The sequence below is a fragment of the Leptosomus discolor genome, chromosome 1 (assembly GCF_034619465.1).
Source record: "Leptosomus discolor isolate bLepDis1 chromosome 1, bLepDis1.hap2, whole genome shotgun sequence".
NCBI classification, from domain to species: Eukaryota; Metazoa; Chordata; class Aves; order Leptosomiformes; family Leptosomidae; genus Leptosomus; species Leptosomus discolor.
The window spans coordinates 83717832-83741838 of record NC_141391.1 but is presented as its reverse complement, the minus strand read 5'-3'; the positions used below and the strand labels follow the sequence as shown (position 1 = coordinate 83741838).

Here is a 24007-nt window from a genome sequence, read left to right as displayed (position 1 = left end):
GAATCCAGGCTGAAAGCTGCTACTTTGTCCTTAACTCACCCTATAGCCCTTTTGTCTCGGAGCTCTTTGTATGCAGGATCACCCACTGCTGAGGTTCGGCAAAAATCGAGGCGTGACATGATCCAGACGGAGCTCCAACCTCCAACCGTGCTCGTTGTTGGCAGGTTAAGTCATCCCCTGTTTATAAGGTAGAGGGTGGGTTTTTTTTTTTTTTAATTGCACCGAACTCCCCGAGTGCACACTTAACTTTTTATGGACGCGAGTGAAAAGACGTGTTAAACACTTCAGCGGCCGTTGTTTGTTGTCCACCGGCGGCTTTCTCAAAGGCATTGTAAAGCGCGGAAAGAACCGCTAGTTTATACATGACTGGGATCCCAATTGATGCAGCTAGAAAGAGGGGATTGGAAAAGCTAGGCCGGTCGAAGTTGCCTGGCACATATTTAGTCGATGAGTTAATTGGACACCCTCAAAGTGGAACTTGTTAATGTCCTGCCGCTTTACTAATGAGGATATCTGCTCTTGCAAAGAATACAATGATTAATTGGGGACCCTTTCGTTAGTGTCTTAACTGAGGATTTCATGACTAGTGTCTTGTGTGCGAAGAGAAACTATATTCGCAATTTAGTGGGTCCAGGGCTGCACGACAGAACTGGTCCAGGATCTTTCCCAAAGTATAGTTTAATTACGCTGGAATGGGAATTTTCAGTATCGGGGAAACAGCTACAGTAATGGTGACTTGCTGAAACTTTAAACAATGAATTTCAGTACCTTTCAGCAATCGTTATTTTGATGCTTTCTTTTATGTCAGCATTTTGACTACTGAATTAAGTGGGCTTTTCAAAATGTTGACACACATCTCCCCAGTAATCCATGAGTGGGTCTTGTGGTGACGTGTGGCTGAGCCTAGCATTGGTGGGGCCAGCCTTTCAACCTAGGATACTGAGGTGAGGGGATAATGGTGCCTAAGAAATGGTGCTCTTGCTGTGTGGTTTAGCTCTGCTGCAAACTCCAATCTGGGTAGCTTGATTCTTGGCCCCAAAATCTTGAGCTGGAGGAGGCTGCAGCACTGGGATGGTCCTTAGTCGTGCGTTCACTATCAAACTGAATACCTATTGCATGACTCTATAAATGAGTTTGCATACCTCGTTGTGGTTCCAATGATGCTGGTAAGGTTTTCTTCTCAGTAAAAATATGTATATAATTATATGCATATGTTTTCTTCATGTACATTCATATACACGCACATACATGTTTTCTGCATGAGTACACAAACACACACGTCTGTATCTGTGATTTATGCGTGGAATCTCTCATGAAATCCAGGAGGAGTCTTCATCCCCATCTCTCCCCATGCCCTTCCAGTGTGGGGTACTTTTTTATAATGAGTGCCCCTGGTTTCTTTTTGGGGAGCTATAGGGTTTTGTACTACTTTATATTTCGCTGCTTTTTTCCACGCTTTGTGGAAAGACTGGACTGAGGCCAAGACTGAAGAACAAAACGAGCACTGAATAGATGAGAGATTGTAGGTGGGATGCTGAAATCTATGTGAAGAGTGGGAGGGCAATTTTGAAAATCAGAACTGGATATAAAGTTAACACAGGATTGTCTGATTAAATCTGACTGTGGAGCAGAAGAGTAAGTTTGTGTCAAGGCTGAACTCAGTGAAGTTTAAATTTGTTTATAGATCGATAGAGAAAAAAAATCAACAGGTAGCCTCCCAATACCAATCCTGTCTCAAACTCTCATATGTTTTGAGACTAAGCAGCTGTATTAGCAGGAGTGTATTATGATAACACCTTTGCTGCCTTCTAAAATGCTGGCAGAAATAGCTCTTCTACAAGTACAAGAGGCACTTCTATTTAAGTGCTAGCAAGTGTGACATAAATATCTAGGATGCTATTTCAGTATGTCCAAGTATTTAGGAACTCTTGTTAAGTCTTCTGAGATGGCAGTAGGCTTTGGCAACAATATTGGAGAAGAGGGTTCATAGCAAAAGCTAAGTAGGTTGGATTGTCTTCAAGGCCTAGAATTAAGGGAATGAGGACAAAAGACCTGGGCATGCTGTTTTCCTGCTGCACTGCAGCGTTCCTGCTTCTGCCAAATGAGTGACTCAAGGCAGAGGACGGGAGACAGAAGCATGACAGCTGAGAATCTCCTCTCTGTTGTGAAGGTGACAGAGAGAGAAAAAAAAAGGCGGTTGTATGTGCCAAAACCAAGAACCTAGCCCTTAAAATGATGGAGGACCGTTTGAAGCACTGTTGAAGGGTTTCATATATTAGTAATTTATGTGAGCATGTTGCCACTGCTAACAGAAAATGTATATGAGGTTGGGTAACTCAAAGCCTTGTTTTGCTGCCTGATTTTAAATTTAAAGCATTTGAAAAGTGCTGTGCATTACACTTGCAGGGAACTATACATACCGCCATAAAATGGTTGAGCTGGATTAGAAGCTGAAGACAACCATCAGGGCTGGTGCCCTGAACATTGCTTGTTGAATGAAAGCTGCTTCTGAGGTAGACGCTAGGATGGTTTTGCTTTTGTTTCCTGTATTTCCATGGTCTTTCAGCTGTAGTAAAAATGGGCTTCAATTTGTCAGCATATTTCTTTCTGGCTTGCAAAGAGCGTGGTGCTACTCCAGGCAGCCTCGCAGGAGAGGTGTGCAGGAGGTGATGTAGCTTCCAGCTCAGTTTTGTTCTAATTTTTATTGCTTTTCCTCAAAAGTCTTCTGTGTGGTTGAGATTACCATGTTCTGTCAGGGTTCTGAATTATTTTCCCTAGGTCTGTTCTTTAAATACAAGTTTCTCACACGCAGGTAAACCTTACTAAAGCCATCAGTTAGGTTAAAAAAATAATATCTGGCATTTCTTTTAATCACTTCTGCACTGTTCACCGTCTTTCCTAAGCAGAAATGGACCTCCCAGCTGCTTAAGAACATCGTCAACTTTTGCTTTCGTTTTGACTTTGGTTATAGCTCTTCAGGCTTTTTTTCTTTGGTAGCTTTCACATCTCTGCCATTTTTTGAGACTAGGACTCGATGAGGCTTAGCTATTGGAAAAGCCGTACAGAACCATCTATTCACTCTTCAAGGGATTTTATTTTTCCGCTTTATTTTCCAAATAAAGGTTAGCCATCCGTGTATGTTCTGGATTTAGGCTGTGTATCGCCTTTGATTCTTGCCGGTGGCCGTGACTGCAGCGGACTAAAGCAGTGGTCCAGCTGGAAGCTAGCAGGCCGGCCAGAGGAATGTATGAAACCCAACAACGGAGCGACTTCTACTTTGGCTGCCTGCTTGCCTCCAGGCATTTGGCTTGGCAGCAGTTATTGCCATCTTCATGTGCCTTTATCAGGGGGTCACAGGACTGGCACCTTCACTCTGTTATGGTGTGCTCACCCTGGACTTACCTGCATCAGTTAACTCAGTGATTTCCTTTGGTTGCAAAGATAACCACTATCCACGCTTGCCCTTTCTACAGAAATCCAAGTGCAGACTGATGTGTTTTAATAGTCTTATGTTTTATACTGTGGTAAAAGTGCAGGTTTTTTCCACTGTTATTTGTTCATTAATTTAGATTTCATTTTCCTAGTAATTTAATATGCCTGAAAGAACGGGCCCCAGGTTTTTTTTGAAGTATTTGCCAGGTATATGCTGCACAACCAAAACTTTGTTTCATGCTTTGATTTTATCCACATGGAAAATTTGCTTGCTTTTGCATAAGCATTCAGATTGGGTTTTATACTCAAGTCTTAGGTAACTGGTCTAAAGCTGGGCTGAACATAAGCAGTTACGCACCAAGTAGCTGCATGTGTGTTTGTTCTTTCTCTTGAATATTTTTGCATATTTTCTAAAAAAAAAAAAAAAAAAAATTTCCACAAGTTGTCCTTAAAATTAGTTGTTTGGAATACATGTCAGTCTTGTTTGAGGGACAGTCTCTGTATTTTAACTTCTGAATCTCGGATCTCATAGGCTGATCTCAAGTTGCTCTTGAAGTATGTGAGAACACTCTTTATTACAGCTCTGTGAAGCCTTTGTAGAAATGGCAAGTGTGTATTCATCTCCTGAAAGCTGGTGAAGAATTTGCTGTAGCTTATGATTGAGCTCCTCAGCCTTCAGGAATGTAAACTAGATTCAGTGACATTAAAGATAGATGTTCAAAAGGAATTGGCACATGAACAGAATTGGGTTTTTAATACCTTTTTTAACTTGTGCAATTGTGCTATTTTACTTGACTGAGCAAATGGGTTAAATGTTTATTTAAAACCTAGATAAAATAGATGAAAACCTCTCTTTTAAAAACTTTTGCAGTGCATGTGCCTTGGTCTGCAGTGCCTTCACATACTTGCTCCACTGCTATTCATCCTGAGGTTTGGCTTTAGTCTCAGAGCTGTGCTTTAGCAGCAGAAACCCTTACTGCTCAGCCCCTCTCCTCATTTTAATTTTTATTTTGGTCTGCAAACAAAATGCTGGCCTGAACTCCTGAAATGTAACTAGCCACCTTCCCTGGTTGCTGGTTGTCATAATCAGCCTGGTCTGTACAGCAGGTTTTTGCTGAATATCAGTCTTTAAATACTTTTTTGTAATTTCTGCCTCTGTGGCTTTGTCTTTTGCCATGTTGTCATAGGCATAGTCTTAATGTCTGCCATTCTCATCACATATTATGAAAAGGATGTATCTGATTAAGGGAGGGAGCACTGGATGAGACAAATTGCTGGCTGAGATTAATGCTTGAAGCGCAAGATCAGCGCCCATGTTAGCACTGGAGGAAATAGCATATAGTTTATCTGCTGTGTTTATCAAAGATGGGACAGAGGTTTGGAGATTAAGAAATGGCTTAAGATGATAAGTGCTTAAAACCCATCATATATTACAGTAATCTGGAAAGTAGTAAGAAGGGAGGGGGGAGAACTTTACACTCGTGCATCACATGAAGCTTTTAGAGGATGATTTAGTAGGTAGAGTTAATACTTTGGAATAGTTGGGATTGACGGTTTCTGAAGTCTTCAGTTCAAGCTCGTGTGAAGTTGATTCTGGTATTGTGCACTGACTTCTACATTGCTTGTTTGGGGAAGGGGTTATCGTGGGAGAAAGTAGGGGAAATAGTCTCCCAGCCTGTTAGATGCTTCCAGCCCGTCAGATGCTTCCTTCAGGGAATGCATTTGCAGTACATGGTCTTGACGGGCAGGGGTTTCAATATGTGTATGGACTGATGCGTGGCCGTTGGAGAAGGAGATTGGAGAAACACACCTTGCAACTGGGTTGAGGTCTCTGTTGGAGCTGCTGATTTGATTGCCTTCAGAAATCCAAACCGTTCCCTCGTGTCGGTTCCTGAGGATACTTCATCTCCTCTAAAAATTAACTAAATCCTGCTCATAAAAAGCTCTGCTGAGGTGGGAGCTTCAACTGCAGACTTTTCCTGGGCTCCAAGGAAGCTTTTTAGGCACATGCTTACATCAAATTTTGATGCTCTGATATGAAACCTTAGGATAAGTCCAAGACCTCTTGGCCGCTGGGCTGAAGCATATGTCTGAGCAGTAGTGACCAAAGCAAAGTAACAACTATGGTGACCGTGGTGAGAGAAGGGGATTTGTGCACTGGTATGTTGCAAGAGAAGGGAACTTTCTCTAAAGGTTGGGTCTGAGGTTTTTTGTGCTTTTCACTAGGCATCTCTAGAAATAAAAATGCACAGCAAAATTGTGGGTGTAGTAACTTTAACCAGAAGAGGCTGGATTGCAGCTACAAATCTTTGGACTGCTTCCCTCTTCCCACTCTCCTGGTTGAATCTGTTATATGGAACATGGAGCGTGTAGGTTTTAACATCCCCAGCATTTGTTGAATCTGCTAGGCATCTTTGCAGCCTGCAGAACCGGCAGCGGCGGCTTGGACCAGCAAAGCCTTCCAGACCGCAAAGGCCATTACTCCCTGGTTGCTCCATCATCCTACACACAGAAAGGGGTGCCTTTGGGCATGTCTGCCCTGTGCAGCGGGGCGCACTGTGAGGCCGTTGAGACAAGCAAAGTGATAGGCAAGGTTAATTAGCCTCGGTACTGTGCAGCCTTAAATATGTCAGTTATCGTGGGGTTTGGAAGGTGAATTAATACCCCCCTGTGGTGTTGCCCTGCTCTGTGGCTCCCCAGCACGGAGCCACTCAGAGCGGGCTGGGGACACCTGAAGTCAGCTCACACAGCGCAACGTAGACATGTCCTGGTTTTTTTTGCTCCCAGAGCCAGGATAGCACAGCTTGTTAGATCGTGCTGCAGTCTATCTGGGTTTAGGGGGAGTGATCAAACACATGCTGAACAGCAACTCTGCTCTCGCTTCTAAGCATGGCTTTAGGTCTCTAATGGCAGACATCCTTTTAAAACCCGAGCTGTGTTTTCTTAAACATTTTATTCTTTGAAGTATCGCACGTGGATTTTAGGTCACTTGAGATTGCTTCCTTTCTGCTGGCTTGGGTTTTTTTGTGCTTTTTTTTTTTCCATCATACTTGCTAGTAAGAGAAAGAATTTAAATTTTCCATCTACATATATATATATATATATATATATACCCACTTTTGCTGTTATGCTTCTCTCACACAGTCTTTTGCTGTGGGTGAGCGGAACTTACTCAGCAAAGAAAGCAAACAGAGAGAACAGACCCGTGGCCCCCCGCCCCTTGAAAGAGCAGAGGGCATGTGGAATAAATCAAAATGCAAAGCATAATAACGAGGTCCCATGGGAAAGGGAGCCTAGCGATTGTGTGCTGGCGTGCACTCCCCTTAGAGACAGCAGCCGGGGGGCTCACCCCATGGTGGCCGGGGGGCTCCTTTCTTTCTCGCCTGCATCTCCCCTCCCGGTGTCACCAATCCATTCACCGCCCGGAGAATTGATTAACATTTGTCAGGAGCCTTGGGAGACAGGGGGAAAGAGGGGGTGAGGGGAAGAGGGCTCGAGCTGGTGGTGCTGGTCCCCACGACGCGGCGAACCGGGGCACGGTTGGGAGCAGGATGGCTATTTTATAGCTGGGGACCATGGTGACGTATGGCTGAGCGCTCGCTGGCACGGCTCCTCGTGGACCAGTCAGCAGAGCGAAATTGAAGCTGACAAGACTTTTCTGGCGTTTTGGAAAGGACTGTAATCTACTGTAGGGGAGAACAGAGCCGCTCAATCACCGCCGCCGTAAATAGGAGACGGAAGGGAGTGAGAAAGGAGGCGAAGAGAAAAAGTGCTTGCTGGGGGGGGAGGGGGGGGCGGCATTTTTGGTGGATGGTATGAAGCCAGCCATGGAAACTGCAGCGGAGGAAAATGCAGAACAAAGCCAAGAGAAAAAAGGTACCCAGGGGTCTAACAATAGCCTGTTTAAATCTTTTCATTCTGGGGGCTTAAAGAGGTTTAGGCCAGTTTTGTCACTTTTTCGAATAGCTCTTAAACAATCATTACTGCATCTTCGGGCTTTCAGCCGTCCTTTCCTGCATGGCTTGACAACAAATTAATAGAGCAGCAATCTTTCTGTCTGCGTCTGTATTTGCTCTGAATCTGTCGTAACCCTACCTGAAATGGTATTTGTAAAAGAAGTCTTGCTATTGCTGTGTCTTTGGATTTCGGTAAATTTGGTTTCCAGAGGTAGCGTGTGCCTGTGTGTTTGCATGTCATTTTCAGAGCCATAATCTGGTGTTTTCATTGAGCCTAGCCGTGTAGCAAGGGTTTGCAGTGCAGTGTGGGAGACCTGGGTTACAATAACATATAATAGATTAGAATAGCACACAACCTTTGTGTAGTTATCTCTGTGCCAAATTCTACTCTTAATTTTAAATTCCTTTTCCTTTGCTATGGTGTTGTCTGGCGAATTTTGCCTATGTAGAGATCTGTCTGTGCTATGATAATGAGGAATAATGCAATGAGTTTCACAACATTAGGTTTCAGGATGCCTTAATCACTGAGAATTGCTGCTTAATGGAGAGAACGATTCTGTGGTCGTGCTGCTGTGGTAGGGAGACAGCGCTTCATCCATCCCAGCCTTACAGGTGATTTCTTTGGTCTGAAGCGCTGAACTTCAGAGGGTAAATTCAACTAGCAAAGGACTGCTTTGTTTCTGTAGCATATAATTTACGACAAATAAATGTCCCTCTTCAGTGTAGCAGACTGCTGTACAGATCATAGCAGTATTTTTTTGCTGAATGATACAGGAGTAACAAAATTATTAAAATTACTCTTCCCTTTTACATGAGTCGTATACTTTTGAACCTGTTGTGTGTCATTTCTGAGCACTCTGTGTATCTCACAGGCAAATACAGCTGATAAAAGCTAACACATTTCCCCAAGTAGAATTGTTTCATTTATTGTTAAACAGTTCAGATGTGAATGTAATAATAAATCCTGGTACTGTCCAGTGCCAGATTTTGTTTTCCTGCTTTGAATCTGATTCTTTCTGCATGCTTTGTAGAATTCAAACCTAGCTTCAGTTTCAAGTAAATGAAATTTGTCAAGTGATTAGACATAGTACTACATAATCCCTTAGGGATTTCACAAAAGGAGGTCCACTGATGAGAGATTAAACTCTGAAAGCCATTAGTGTATGTGGACAATAACCCACCTCGCTGCAGATTTTGAGTATGTAATGTACAAAATGTCCTAAATACCTTGACTATAAACCCACCTTGAACTCACAGATCATTCTTCAAAATTTACAGCAATTTTTTCTTCTGATTGATGAGTTTCTTTTAAAGTGATAGAACTCAGGTGCAATAAACACCAAAGAAAGTTATCCCATATTCATTAGCAGCTGTGCAAAACAAAATGTGTTGCTGAGTGTGTTTACGATGAGTTTATGGTTTCCCTTTTATTTTGGCAAGGATGAAAGCACAACATGTAGAACAGTAAATCTGTTACCAAGTCAAGGTGGCTATCTGTTGCTTTCACAGGATGCAAGTGGAGGAACTTCCTATCTTAATTTTACCACCATTTCCTAGTTTTTCTGTGCTAATTTTATACTTTGAATCTGTTACATAGGTATATACGTATGTAACACTCCAGGGCTTTGTTCGTGCCAGTTCCCTAATTTCCGAAAGTAACATGTGGTCTCTCACATTATGCTCTTCGTTTCTATTCACTTAAATGCCCAAAATATTTCACAGCAAATTAAAATGCAGAAAGCTCAAAAAGTCCTACTCCTAGTTTCAATAGCAAAATAAATAGCCCAGATCCCCCTGCAAAGTTGAAGTGGTGATGTAGGAGGCATGTTTGGTTTTGGGGGACAGATTTTGCAAAGTGCCAAGACTGTTGAGCCCAGTCAGGTTTTTAGATGGGCTCAGCGAGCATCAGGTACCTCTGAAATGGCAGGATTTTTCAAAAGGGTTCTTTCACGAGCAGCTCTCATGGAGAAAAATGACCTTTTTCTCTGTGTGAAGAAACTTCCAGGAAAACGCTGCTGCTTCATTTTGGCGTCTAAAACAGAAGCTGTCCCCTTCAAAAATGTGACCATTTACTGTCTGGACTGGATATCCTGCTTGCTATGCCTGACATGGTTGCCAGGCTTGCAACATTTGCCTCTTCACTGGAAATCCCACCTGGACTTAGTATAATGGCCGTCCTTTATGAGATGCCCTAGATCCAGTGATTGCGAGGCCACTGCCGCAGCTTGAAGCCATGGAAGTGCTATCACAAAGTCTTTTAACTTTTCCTTCCCGAAAGCAATTGCAAAGTCCAAGGAGATAAACCAACATCTGAAGGAGTTTGGGGGATGTCACTATTGCTAAGATGGAGCAAGAGAAGATCCTGAGCATTTCACTTTGGGTATTCATGTTTACACACAGTATGCTTTGCACTGCCAACATCTGGGGAAAGTATCTGCATTTAACTAATAGCAAATTATACTTCTAAGCTAAGAGGTTTTTTCCCTTTACCAGACATTTTAAACGACAGGTTTCTGGGTTGTGTTTTTTAATGCAAGGACCTCCTCAGTGATCTACTGTAATTGTATAGAATAAATACTTGGAGGAAGTTGGGCTAGGACTTACATTCTGTGTATATACAGGGCTCCCCGTGCTTGTGAGGAGAACACTGGAGAGCAATACTGCCCAAGCACTTGGGATGAGCAGCGAGATCTATTTTCAGTTTGAGCACCTAATACAGTCGGGTCTGAGCAGTGGTGTGGCATAGGTACGGTTTGTGTGTCCCATCCCCGCTGTGGCACATGTGGGTGGCCAGCTATTTTGGATTGCAGGGTAGCTGAGACGATTTACACAAGCTAATGTGCTTTTTGGGTATTTACTGATTCATAAATGAAAATGATTGATCTCATTTAGTTTTTTAAAGTTCATTAAATTGTATATGAATTCTAGTTTTATGTTTTAGTAATTTGTTTTTGTGAATCCCCTGCCTGATTCAGGCAGTGATACTGCTCGGCTGATGGATTCAGTGTTTATCAGACATTTGTTTCTCTGCACCCAGATGAGTGGCTGCTGCCCCAGTTTTTTTAATTGGAAATGGAACAACACCCATGTTGATGGAGATAAGAAATAAGTCAGCTTTATACTGTGTATCAGCAGCCCTTATCAGAGGAGAACACCATGAGCAAGCTGAAGCAAAATATTTAACAGATACTTTACAGGGCTGCAGGACAGATTGGATGCATTTTAAAGATGAAGGTTTACAAATTATTACAAATGACAGGGTTTATCTTGCAGGCATTAAATTAAATCAAAACGTGAGGACTGGGCAGGCAGATTTACTGAGGTGGAATAAATAAGAAAAACGAAATGCCGTTTTGCATCAGCAGTGAAGGATATAGATCCTGATACACATTAACAGAGACAAGAAGTTTCCCTTTTTATTTAGCTATGAGAAATACTACCAAGTTGCAAAATTCTAAAAACAAAAGAAAATAAAACCCAACCGTGGGTGACCATAGTGAATTCACCGGTTACACATGGGAGGATGGAAGAAAGCTGTTGCACTAGGATATAGTTTCCTCATGTGAATACACATGACGTTCAAATTGCATATGCTGTGCTGAGGAATAATGAAAACCAGCCTGAGCAGCTGTACTGAAGGTTCCTTCTAATTGGCTCTTCCCTACTAATGTGCTCTCGATGAAAGAAGACCTCGTGCTCAGGAATGGCTGTGAGCTTTATTATTTTCATTGTATATGAAGCGATCTTTCAACTTTTAAACTCTAAATACACAAGTATATAGTCAAAAATAGAAAGAAAATACTTCTCTTAAACAGAACTGTACAACCGTGTGTGAAAGTGTAAATAAAGTGCTAAAGTGCAACGTGAGAAAGGAGTGGATTTATGTGCGATTTATTTCACTTTAGTGAAGTTCTTTTTATTCAGTGACCTTATGATATTTTGGTGCATCACAGATAGATGTATTTTCCATTACAGCAAATTGAAAAAACTGCCACCTTTTTATACGTATTATGGTTATTAACCAAATTTTTCAAACGTACCCCCTTAATGTTACGCTTACACAGTGATACCAGAGTTGTCAAGCAGCGTATTTTTTTTCCCATTTCAAGCAGTTCATTGGTGTTTCAGATCCCTTGAAGACAGTAACTGCTTTAAGTATAAGTCCCTGAAGAATATGACTGTAGGAAGAGGTCTAGCCCAGGGAGAATCTGGGACACGCGATATTCTGGGGATAATAATTTGGCAGGCTTAGTGATTTAGGTTTTAATGAATAGGATTTGGTTTCTAAATAGGAGTGGGTTGAAAAACACTCGGAGAACGTACTCATACTGGTCTGAATGACCTCGTGAAAGCAGAAAACCTAGACATATGTGCCAAAGGCTATGGTAACAGGGGGTGTGAGGGGAACACAGATGGCACTGTATGTGCACAATGGACTCTGCAGTGGGAGCAACGGGGCTAAAGAGGGGAGCAAAGCCGAGGGGAGTGCCCTCTGTTTACTCTGACCCTTCCCCATTTTCTGGCCAGCCTTGCTCCTAATGCAGTATTCGTCACCAGCTCGCCAGGTCATGAACGACCAAATGACGAGCCTCTCTTTGCTCCTGTGGACTGCGTCGTCAGCTGCGACAGATGAATGTCATAACTGTTTGTTTCCTCTAAAACCATATGCTAAAGGCAGGAAGCGTGAGGCTGTTGGGCACTGGGGTTTTTATTACAGGCGTGCAGGATGCTGAACGTTGGAACGCCACAGCCGCCGTCAGTGTGCCTGCATGGTGTGACACGAAAAGGTTGTCGGTTCTGTAGCTGCTGCCTCTGTGCGGGATCGAGTAAGACCTGGTTCTGAGAGGAGGCCTTGAGCTGCCTGAGCTTGGCTGTGCGTGGAGAGCGTGGTAACCTAGACCGGGGAATGCACTTAGCGTAGCTAGTTCCTCAAAAAGCAAAAGATAAAGAGGTCGTTTAAACCCCATTCCTTTCCTAACTATTTGGGGTACGGAGTTAAACTCTAATTCATACATGCTGTGTGCAGTAGATATTACGGCACCAAAGCCTGTGGGGCTTTTGACCTGTTGGTGATTTTGCACCAGCGGGCCTGGGTGTGTCCCAGCGAAGTTGACAAGAGATACTCTTCAGCTTCAGAAGTGGTGCCAGGCATGCAGTAAGGGCTACCAAACAGCCATTGCTAAGTGGCTCTTTGCAGAGCAGTGGGAGAACTGAGATTCCTTATGGAGCTTGAACCGGTTCCTAATGAAAGGAGCCCTGTTATTGCAAAACCAGAAATTGCTAATTAAAAAATCCCAACTTTATCGACTATTTTCGCTTACAGAAATGATGCTACAATGTTTACATGCTATCTCCATGTTTCAGGGTTTGATATTTGTCCCACAGCAGATAGTGGTGACTTCACCAGAGTCCCCCCAGGCGAAGGGAGAAAGGCAGCTGCCTGCTCTGCTGCTCTGAGCAAGTAGTTTTTGTAGCCACTGCAGGAGAAATGTCAAATTGTGGGTTCAGGCCTGGTAGGATAAAATCCTTTTGGTGCTGAGGGTTTGGTCTAGATTCTGCCGCAGTACAAATGAAGAACTTTTTCTTCCTGGAAGTCTTTGCAGCGGGTTATTTCTAATTTATTTATTTTTAAATCTTAACCGTTACCAGTGTCTAATAAATAGCCTCAGAAAGGAGGGAGACAGTTGGGAGAGAGAGGGGAGGCAGTATGCAGTACTAGCAAGGAATTCTGCTATTTTCCATTTTGTACGGAATTATTGCACCAATATTGCATCAATTATTATGGTGTTCCTTGTGATCTCATAGACGGGATTGTTCCTGTGTGAGCAGAAGGAGATGATGTCATCCTGAGCCTGCAGAGTCATTTTGGAACAACACATTTTGCATTTGGTTGTGCTCATAAGATGTGGAATTTTCCTTTCCTAAAAGGAAGGAAGGGTAAGCCGTACAAAACAGAATAATGTCTTTTAGGAAAAATACACTACCTGATAGCTGCTTGCTGGTTTGTGTGTGAGTCGCTGAGAGGGGAGAAATACCAAGCCACAAAGTATCCTTTAGAGAGCCGTTGATGCTGAGTTTGCATCCCAAACCCGGAAGACTGTTTTCGTATTGGAGTACATTTGCTGATTTAGGAAATGAACAAATTCTTGTTTCAAATCTCCAGATCCAAGATTTGGATTCAAGGCCAAGATTTTTTTTCTGTTCTTGACATATGCAAATGTAACTGTGCCAAACTCCTCCTTGCATCAGCAGCAAAACCACACGAGAGACTACTAGTTCCAAGACCTTCCTAGCCCCTAAAAGGCCAGAAGTTTATGGCATTCCTACTCCCCCTGCCCCCTGAAATTTATCTCTGATCTAGTCTACAGTAGATGGGTTTTCAGTATTGTAACCCTCGCTTCCTCCACATGCCCAAACGCTGCTGAATCGGATTTATTTTGGCCAGAGATGATGGTTACTTTCTCGTTTAGCCCCTGCAGAGTGGGACTCTGGTGCATTTTAAATAAAGATCTGTATGCCTTCCCCTGACAGCCTTGACAAAGCCATCGCGGTGCCGAGGGGGGGCACGTAGGGTCAAAAGCGGTTTGATGTTGTTTCGCCAGTGACCTCTTTCACGGGGCTCAGAAGGCCTGTGCCGATGAGTGTGCGGTGAGTGTGGAAGCAGGTCAGGTGTGTTACTGTGCGTGGGGTCTGCTTGCTGAGCTTCATCTGTCCTCTGAAAAGGCAAGGGGAAGGATAACTGCTCTCCTTCATTGTAAACCTGGAACAAATCTGTTTTAACTTACTTGGTTGGACGTGAGCAGAGCTATGTGAAACAAAGCCCATGACTTTGTTTTTTTTAATGTAAGAAAGTAACGGCGCAAACTCATGTGTTTGCTCTACCCTCTACACATGACAATAACCATTCTCTTTGACAGATTTAGAATCTTTTAAAAAAACAGGTAATGTGGTTTTCCATGACTTTGTCTTCCTTCACTTCTGGAGCAGAGGTCTTCTCCATGGACAAAGAGAGGAAGATGAGAGAATGGGTGAAGGGAAGGAACAGAGAGTCCTTCCTTACGTGTTTAATTAAAATCCTAGGTGGAGTTTTAGGTATTCAGCCTTTCTTAACACCTGTGTGAGCATTCCCTGTTGGTCATCCCTCCCACCCCCTCCCTTCTCTGTAAGGTTATATTGGTTTGGTTCTGAAACTACAGCGTGTTTTTCTGGGCTCTTATTTTTAAAGTTAAATGACTAAAAGTATTGAACTAAAACTTACTGGTGACACTGACTTTTTACCACCTAAAATTGGCAGTGATCACCAGACCAGAAATGGAAATTGGCAGGTACCACTGGATGTACAGGAGTTCAAGGCCACACCAGTACCATCATGTGCCAGCATTGAGAGGCAATATTAGTCCTTTGGGGATTCAAGGTAAATAAAGGGCTGGGTGAGAGGGAAATGGAGAGTTCAGAAACGGTAGTAGCATAAACTTAATGCTTTGCACTAGTCCTAACAATTTAAGATAAATGTTCTTCTATTTTTCTTGTTTTGTTAAGGCTGTAAGGAATCTAGTTCTTTTGTATGAATACTTGACATAAATTTAAATTTGGTTGCTAATGCTTGAAAGACAATAATGTGTGATGAGGGACACCTCCCTTCTAACTGTGCTGCCCGATTGCTTCAAAACTGTTTACAGATGAGATGACATAATATGGGTTTTGCATGCGGGTGAATCTATCAAACTGATCAAGCACAAATGCAGTAATTGACACTAAAGCAGTGACAGCACATCTGATACACTGGTCTCCTACAATATGCTTCCTAGACAATATTCCATGGGGGTTTTTTGCATTTTTCCCTTGCTAAAAGCAGTAAGTGCCTATGTCAGAGTCTAAAGGAGGACTTTATCTGAGGCTTTAAATTTTGTTTGGTGATTCCACATGCCTGTCCTTTCAATGTATGGCTTGAGTCCTCAAAAAGATCCTGTTTTGTTTTCCTGGAGCTTCATTTTAAGAGTTTAGGGGGAATTTACTTTTGAACCATCTCAGAGAGGCACCTGAAATCAAGCACATGATTGATTCACTGGAAAATTCCAGTCTGACTGAGAGTTAGCACAGCGAAGGATATAAATGCTCAGAGATAGCATTTGCAGCTAGCTCTATCCAGCAATCCTCTTCTCTTTATGGAGCTGATTGACTGAAGCCTGCTTGACAGCTTGTTTGCTGGAGATGCCTGCCTCCGCATCAGAGACTTTAACAGCAGCTGCAGAGAAATATTCACCAAAGCTTGCTGCCTAATCCTTCCCTTTTCCATTATATTTTCTCTCGTTTGTTCTTTAGGATTCAAATGTTTATGTTTCAGAATTGGAGGGGTTTGGTTTGGGTTTTTTGGGTGCTTTTTTGCAAATACTTAGGTTGCGAATCATGATCTCCATCTTCAATATCAATTTTCATTTTGGCCATATTTTATGATAAATGACCTGGGTGACAGACTCGGTGCTGCCAGAAGACATTCCTGGACTTCAGATGAGTGCATGTGGGGTATTTTATACACATGAAAAATGCTTCAGGAAGGAGCGACAGATCATGAATGCTGCCTTCCTGGGCTGTGGAGGACATGGAGGGAGCAGGCCAGGTGTCTGGTTATCAGGGTCATACTGCCCCTTCAGCTGTCCCCAGTGATGAGACATGTCCATATATGCTGGCGTGAATGAGCCAGGACACAGAGGAGACGTACAGCCTTCTGCCACAGCAGCTGGGAGTCTGGCACCCAAAATGGTGCTAGAAACCTTGTTTCGGCAGCTGAACCCTATTCAGGCTGCCTTGGGAATCTTCTTGAAATAACATGTGGGTAAATGTGGTGCCCATCATGGAGGAGTCGAAGATTAAAGGGTTCTTGCTGATGGGATAAAAAAACCTCACCAACAAAGCCCAGAAATGCCAATTCAAGGGAAGGTGCTTTAAATGGCTGCACTTAAAGAAATTAAAAGGGTTTTGGGCAGCAATGAAACTGCTCCGAACAGGTCTTGAGTAAGGCCAGTCTGCCAGTGATGGATTAGCCATGGTGAAAATACTGGTCTTTGCTCCTTTCCCTTAGATTGGAGGGAAGGTGTCACTGCAGTCACAGAATCACAGAACCACAGAATGTTTGGGGTTGGAAGGGACCTCGAAAGATCATCTAGTCCAACCCCCCTGCCAGAGCAGGACCACCTAGAGTAGATCACACAGGAACGCATCCAGGTGGGTTTTGAATGTCGCCAGAGAAGGAGACTCCACAACCTAGTCACAGCTGTAACATGCCTCCCTTCTCTACCGGCATACAGCTCCCCACTGCCGGGTGGCATGGGCTGTTGTGGTGAGATAAACTGGTTCTTTGACAAGCCGCATTATTTCTTGGGTGCCTTTGCAGTACGGATGTTTCTGTTTTGCCTCCTCCGTCGGTGTCCGAATGGACATCGCTAGGAGAGCACCTCTGTGACAGTCCTCATGGCATCCACCTCTTCTCCCAGGGTGACGTATGACAATGATCTCCCTTCCACATTTTAAGCTTTAATCCAGCACTTGAGCAGCAAGGGAAGAGTCAGCGTGGGATATTCACTGTGGTGCTGCAGCCAAGACATCCTCAGAACACCTGCAAGCTTAATGAGCCTTTCAAAATGCCGAAAACCATTTTTTCCCAGGAAGCAAAGTACCATCTTTTTCTTTAGTAAGAGAAACTTAGCAATGGTTGTTTGACATGAGCTTAGCTGTAGGCACTCTTCCAGGCTGGGTGGGTGTTGTTTGCTTTATGGCAAGCTTTTTTGCTTTTTTTTTTTTTTTCCTTAGCTTGCTTCCTCCAGATGCTGGGAGGTGTTTCAGCTGCTTTTTGAGCGCAGAGAGGCATGCGAATGTGGAGTATCTCACTGAATCAGCCTGCTTCCTTACTGAAGCAAGCCTAAATTTTGAAAGTGGTGTGGTGGGGACTCAATTGGGGAAATACCTGCATGAAAGGTGTTGCAGGGCAAAGGACTACTGCAGCAGTGGTTCAGATTTCTTAGTGCTCCTCTAGTTCCATAGTTGGGTAAACCCATAGTTGGGTAAACGTCTGGTAAGATCTTGGCATCTTCAGTTATCTCTGAAATGGGGAATTTACCTTTCGAATCTTACAACTGTCAGGCTGAAGTCCACACACACACTCTGGTTTTGGCCCTCAGCTCTAGGAGAGAGGTTGTGTTTCTGTTTGCTTCTTTGTAGCTAGGGAGGAGTCAACTGGGGAGGCGATCGGTAGCGGTGGCTGAAATCCAGTGTGGCTAAAGTCTTGCTCTCGTGCTGAGTGCTGAAGGCTGATGGAGAGTGAGGTGAGTTACAGCTGCCAGAAGGGTGGAGCTATGAGTCTCAACTCCAGTCTTACAGGTAAGATGCTCACCTTTGATTAAAGTAAAGTCAGCTTTAGAAATCATGTCAGCCAAGTACAAGTGGCTCTGGAGGATGGTTGAATCAAGGAAACACAAATGTCCTTACAGAAGGTTTCACAGAACTGCTGATGGGACTGAAATGCTTAAGTGCTTTTGTACTTCCCTGTGTGGACTTGTCTAGACCTTCAGGCATTTGAGTAGCTTTGGCAGTCTGCCCGTTGCTTCATCTGTTCTGCCTCTTTGGCTTGAGTTTGTCCAAAATTATCACCTGGGCTGGCACCTACTGAAGCAGCAGTTCTTCCATGTTGACCCTACTGAGGTCTCCAGAAGGCAAAAATAGGTGAAGCGAGGATTGGGAGGTCAGGGTGAGGGCAGGAAGGAGGAACATCTTCAGGCACGTTGAGCGGTGAGTTGTCGATATGTCAGCTGAGAGTTACAGCCACAGTCTGGACCAGTGGCTGCCCTTGCTGGTGCAATGTGTTTGAACTTTGAGCTCTGTGTGTCAATGAGCCCTTCCACATGCTGAGGTTGTGCAAAAGTCCCAATGGTTGTTTTGGATAGTAAAACACTATCAAACGAGTCTCAAGGAGGAATAACACCAAAGCTTATATCAATACTGCTTGAGCTGTCCCTTTTTTTCAGATCACCAACTTGATTTTATTTTTTTCTGCAGAAGTAGCTTACAGCTGAAAAATACCCATCCTCCGGGATTCCCATATAAACCTGTTTGAAGTAAGGCCTTTTCCAAAGCATAAGTTAGGTATTTTTCTTCTGCTGTGGTTTTCACTGTTTCATAGGCCAAAAGTAAAACAGAGAAGACATGAATTAAAATAAACAAAGTTCTGCCTGACCTATGTCCGAGAGCAATAAAGCTGGACAGGAGCCGTTCTCTTGTCCCGCTCTCTCGTGGGGCAGCAGCATTCTTCCCCTGCAGGTCTGACTCCTTGCTGTCACACAGCAACCGCATGGGATGGGTGCATGCAATGAGCATGGATGTAGCAATTCATATTTCGTAGGTTGCACTGTCTGAAAAACGATGCCTTCAGAACACCTGTGAGCTTAATGAGCCTTGGGAATGATATAGATGGGGAGTGTGTGTATTTCAATAAATTTGAGGAAGATAAATTAGATAAAGCCTGTAAAAGACTGTTCAAGTCATCTGTCCTCGCATGAAACAGGTCTGATTCCTGCAGTGGGAATGCAAATTGTTTTTTCTATAAGAAGTGCTGGTTTGGGCCTGAGATTTGAAGAAAAAAGAGGGACTGCTGTCTAAGAATAGAGTCTTCTCTGTGTCGTTTAAAAGCATCCAGAAGAGACAAGTCTTTCCTTGGTAAAACAGCCTTTTCTCCAATCTGAATGTCTGTTTTCTTTAGTGAAAGGAAAAAAAATAGCTTTTGCTGTTGATGAACATTGATAACTTCTGCAAGGGTGTTTGTTTTCGGTTGTTTTTTTCGTTGATCATGTTAGAAAAAAATGTGCTTGATTTCAAACCCATGCTTACTGTATTTTTGCTGGAGTATTCAGGAGCATCTTATTATTGTTACTCATAGTGTACCACAGAGATACTTGGTGCTTTGTGGATTTAAAAAGGGGTCTCCTAATGATGCTTCCAGGCTGTGAGATGCTTGTTAGTGTGCACCAGTTCTCCTGGTTTCTCTGTGCCGGTTCCAGCACAGGAGGCATGAGCAAGGATTTTTAGTTGTCTGCTACAGAAGAATATGGGATCATCTAATGATGTTTAAAGATGCCAGGCTTAAAATTGATAACAGAGGATAAATGCCTTCTCGGAAGTAGGGAACTAGCTGTATGACAGTGCTGAAACTAGATACCTCATATATGTATCAAGAATGTCTGGAGAAGTTGCAATTAATGCTGATAACCTTCAAAAGGGAATCTCTAATCTTAAATGGTAGAGATTGGGATGAGACTTAGTGGAAGGATCAGTCTACACCGTATCTCACTGCATTTCACTTGAATGAAGCATCTCGTGTTAGCCACTGTGAAGGATGAGAGCAGCGGTCTTGCTGGATTTCACGTCTGATCCTTTGTGGCAACCCTGATGGCTGTGGTCTCCTAAGGTCGTGTCGTCTTCTGCTGTCTAGGAAGGAGCATTTATTGATTAATAACTCTTGAAGAGGGGCATGTGAATGCAAGGGGGAGATGATTGATCTGGCTAGACTACAGTACCCTTGTGTTAAGTTTTCTGGGTCTCATGAAGAATGCATTTTCAGTATGAGTTAATTTCACAACTTCTGGTTTGGGGAGGACAAAAAGGCAAAATTAGGGAAGGTGGAACGGAAAGGAAGTTTCCTGTGGAAGAGCTTTAAGAGGTTTGTGGGAGGAAAATAAAGGATTTTCTTTATTTGAGCTCATCACTTTAGTCTGTTTAATATACTTAATCCAAAAGTGTATTGTAATTAATAGCAGAGGTTTAGCTTTGTGTCGTGTTGATGGTTGGACTTGATGATCTCAAAGGTCTTTTCCAACCTGAATGATTCTATGATTCTATGGCTTGTAAATCAGCAAAATTTCTGATGAACAGCAATAGGAAAGCATAGAGCTTCAACAAAGACTTCCAAGTGATTTAACACACAGCCTTTTTATTTTAGTGCCCCTGTTAAAGTGTGGAGAGAAATTTGTTGCATGCTTTAAACTTACTCTTGTAAGATTAAATGTTTTATCTTATTGTACTGTTGCCACTGACCCTTGGCTGCTCGTGTCGGTGATAGATGTGAGAAGTAAAGTTATCTTACTGCCAGGCACTGGCTTGTTCTCACACAGGGAAAAAGGAGGTAAATTCCATTTTTGCTTCTGAGGTATTAGTGTGTATTCTCGCATCCCTCACTGCTTCCCCCGTAGCTGTCAATCATGCTGTAAGGTATGAAAATGTACATCCTAGCATGCATAAGCCGTTCAGAATGGAGATTTTAAAAAATACAATAGGTGGCGGAAAGTAAAATAGGCATTTGCTTTCATTGACATAAAGTTCATGTTCTGACAAAGATCCGTGGTGTTTGAGGACTCTGACAGTACTACGCACACTTAGTATTGGGTAATCTTCAGCACTAGGGCAACAGGAGGTGAATGTAAAGTATTGAGTTCTCCTCTTAGATTTCCTCTTAGATTTATTTGTGAATTGAGAGTAATGCTCCCAACACCAGGCTCCCATGGATGTGTAATAATGAGCCTGATTTACGTGCAATGGCTGCATTTAAGATGTCATCTAGTGGTTTCCTTTAAGATGTTATCTAGTGCTTTTATTTCCTTGGGTCTCTTGCAACCTTCTTTTTTGTTAAAACAGTTCCTCCACATGTGCTTCCTGAACTGTGGTGCTGAAGCCAACGGAGACCGTGGTTCTGTGGTGGAACATGCCATGTAATTTCTACCGTGTGTTAACTGGACAGGTGTCCAACATGCCCAGGATTTCTAAAAATGCATTACACAATTATAGGAAGTTAGTGATGAGAGAACATGGTGCCCATTGCTTCATCTTTCAGAACAGCAAGACAGATTTATGGGAGGGGAAGAAATTAAACTTCTAAGGAGAAGAGAGTAGGAACTAACTCGGAAAATGGCTGCAGGAGCCTGGAGGTTTAGCTCTCTGAAATAGAGAACTTTTCAAACCTCCTTTCAGGTTTTCTTTGTTCCTTGCTTTTTTGTTCCCTAGTGACCTTGAGTATGGGATCAGTGGTTCGTACCTGAGATACACTGAGGCACTAGTTCAACCTAGGAGGAGTTTTGGACATTAGAGGTCAGGCTGGTTTTCTGTCCAGGAGGTGTGAACACTCCTCCCTTACATCATATTTTCCATGCTTCGCTTTGAGGGACAGCTTTGTGAACGTGTGTCTGGCTCAGCTTTTCAAGTCTGGGTTTCAAGAGCTGCTGTGTGAAGTTCCTAGAGCAAGGCCTGGGAATACTCAAGACAGCTACCTGATCCCATTGCATTGTCTTTTGTCCTTTCCGAAGCACAGATTTTGTCGTTCCACTCCGTCTTGACCTTAGTAGGATGAGTTAGAGTCTGAGAATTGCTTTTATTTATTTTTTTTTTCTAAGACCGCTTTCCATTAATTCTGCATTACCTTGCTTTTCTGAGTTTAAATCTTAAAGCCGTTCTTAAAGTACCAAAGAAGGTTTAGCCACACAATTGCCAGTTGACATGGGAAATTGAATGACTAAGCCCCTGCATGTATGCAATAGCCTGTACACTGCTGGGTAGATTGTATAATGGTTCTTCATACATTTAGCAACCAGTTGCCGATTTGTGTACATATGTAGGTTCATCCTTTACCAATTTCCTGTGACTGATAGTTTCCAGGAGATTAAAAGAATAGCCGGTTCCTGTTTTTTCTCTTCTCTTTATTTTTGTCCTTTAGCAAGAATATTTGTGTTGTGTGTGTGTGTTTAATAGCATTCATTCCCTAGAGAATAATCTCAGTCCTTGTTTTAGCTGGCCTCCTTCTGAGAGTGTGTTAAATCTGTAGCCAAGATCACAGGCAGCTCTGGGCGAATCATTGGGCTGTTATTAACCTGCCTCCATGGCAACTGCTGCTCGCCAGCCTGAGGACAAAAAATGTTTTTATTCTGCTGAGTTGCACAAAAGGTTCTAGTGATGCCTTGCACAAAATGGCCATTGAAAGAAGGGGTGCGGTGATGTGTGTTTGTGCTGTACAGTTTCATATTTAAATCGTTTTGCACTGGTGTGTTGCAAGTGGATATACAGCTGAAAAGTTCAGCATGTTGGCCATATGGAAAGTAAAAACTAGCAAAAAATTGGAACTAAACTTACTTTAATAGTACTTATTTTTATCAGCTTGAGTTCACAGGCCTTCAGCCTGCAGTTCTCACCAGTGGGTTAGCAAGTTATTTTGTGAACATGAACTAGGCAAACATCATCATGGGTTTTCAGTTGTATTGTATGAAGATACTTGCTGCCTTGGGGTTACAAAGAAAGATCATAAAGCCAGGTTTCCTGGAAAACTCTAATTTTTTTTTTTTTTTTCAGAAATCAAATTATTTGCTTCAGTGCTTGTTTGGGAAGCTTGGTAAGCGTATCTTAGTGCTTGATGAGCTTCAAATTTTAGCTGGTTTTGAAAGCTGCTCTTGGCGGCACTACTGCTTCAGATTTGCTTTAAAACAAAATTATAAAACCAGCTATATTGCTCAGGCTAGGCATGGCTTTAAGCTGCTCATAAAGAGTGCTCACAGTGGGATCTGGGGGCGGTCTGGCAGCCCCAGCACCGTGATGAGGTTGTGCCCTGCGGTTAGCTACCCTCTAGCAGGGGGCTGTGCAGCTCTGCTGTCGATTTGGGTGCAGAACGACCATGTATGGATGGATGCTGTCTCTTGGAAGCGTGCTGCTTTGGGATGCCTCCTGTGCTCGCAAGCTGGCAGTGTGCTATTTCCCTGTGAACTGAAGTCCCTCTGCTTCCTGCCTCAGTGTTCGTGCAAGGGCGAGTAGTTACTGCAGTTGCACATTTGGGCAGTTTTCTCTCAAAAGAGTGTAGTTGCTTTAGACACCTCTTAGGGCATCCCTTGGCTGTGGTCTGCACTGGTAAAATAAAGGCCACCCAAATATCGTGATGCCTTTTTACTTGGGCTGTAGAGGAAGACATAAAGAGTACAAAGACTCTACATGCAGCTGCCGGTAGCTGGGAGGTGAGAGGGGGTTTTCCACTTTTGGCTTGTGTTTGAGGGTCTGTGGGTTAGTGGCAGATATTGTCACATGTGTGGGTAAGGGATCCGACAAGCTCTGCGGGGCAAATGTTCTACCAGTGGCCTGGAAAGGCAGCTGTGCTGTACTGGGAGGACAAGTACCTAGCTGGTATGCCATACTGGGAGGACAAGTACCTCGCTGGGGGCTGTTATCTTCAATCCTGGGTCAACACCAATTTTTAGTTTTGTCAAGCGGACTGCTCCCATTTTCTGAAACCGGCAGCTTTTCTTCCAGACCTTGTCAGTCCCTTGGTTTTGCTTCCAGCTATTTTTATTTCCTATCTTTGATGGGATCCTTCCGCAAAGCAGTCTGTGGATCAGCATGGTTGGGTGATCAACATCCTCCACACCAAGCAACGATCTAGCATTTAGTCACCTTCTCCTTCAGGAGTGCGGCCCAGAAGGCCGTTTGTTTTGTGCTGGGCTGTGGCCACATGTGTGTGGAGCATTGCCTGCTGGATCACAGCATGGTTACTCTTGGATAATCCTTCACTGCTAATCCTGCACCAGGTGCAGGCGTTTCTTGGATTA

General features: G+C 43.3%; 1 protein-coding gene across 3 annotated transcripts in view; it reads left to right on the top strand.

Moving 5' to 3' along the window:
- The first annotated feature begins 7247 nt into the window (after positions 1–7247).
- Positions 7248–24007, top strand: part of GPM6B (glycoprotein M6B) — a 30749-nt gene continuing 13989 nt past the window's right edge. For 2 of the 3 annotated variants that reach the window (XM_009954518.2, XM_009954519.2), the window contains exons 1-2: positions 7248–7308; positions 14683–14802. In XM_009954518.2, coding sequence (XP_009952820.1) covers positions 7248–7308; positions 14683–14802 — 181 coding nt within the window. The remainder of the gene's footprint in view (positions 7309–14682; positions 14803–24007) is intronic. The other variant, XM_086462588.1, reaches the window with a different exon arrangement.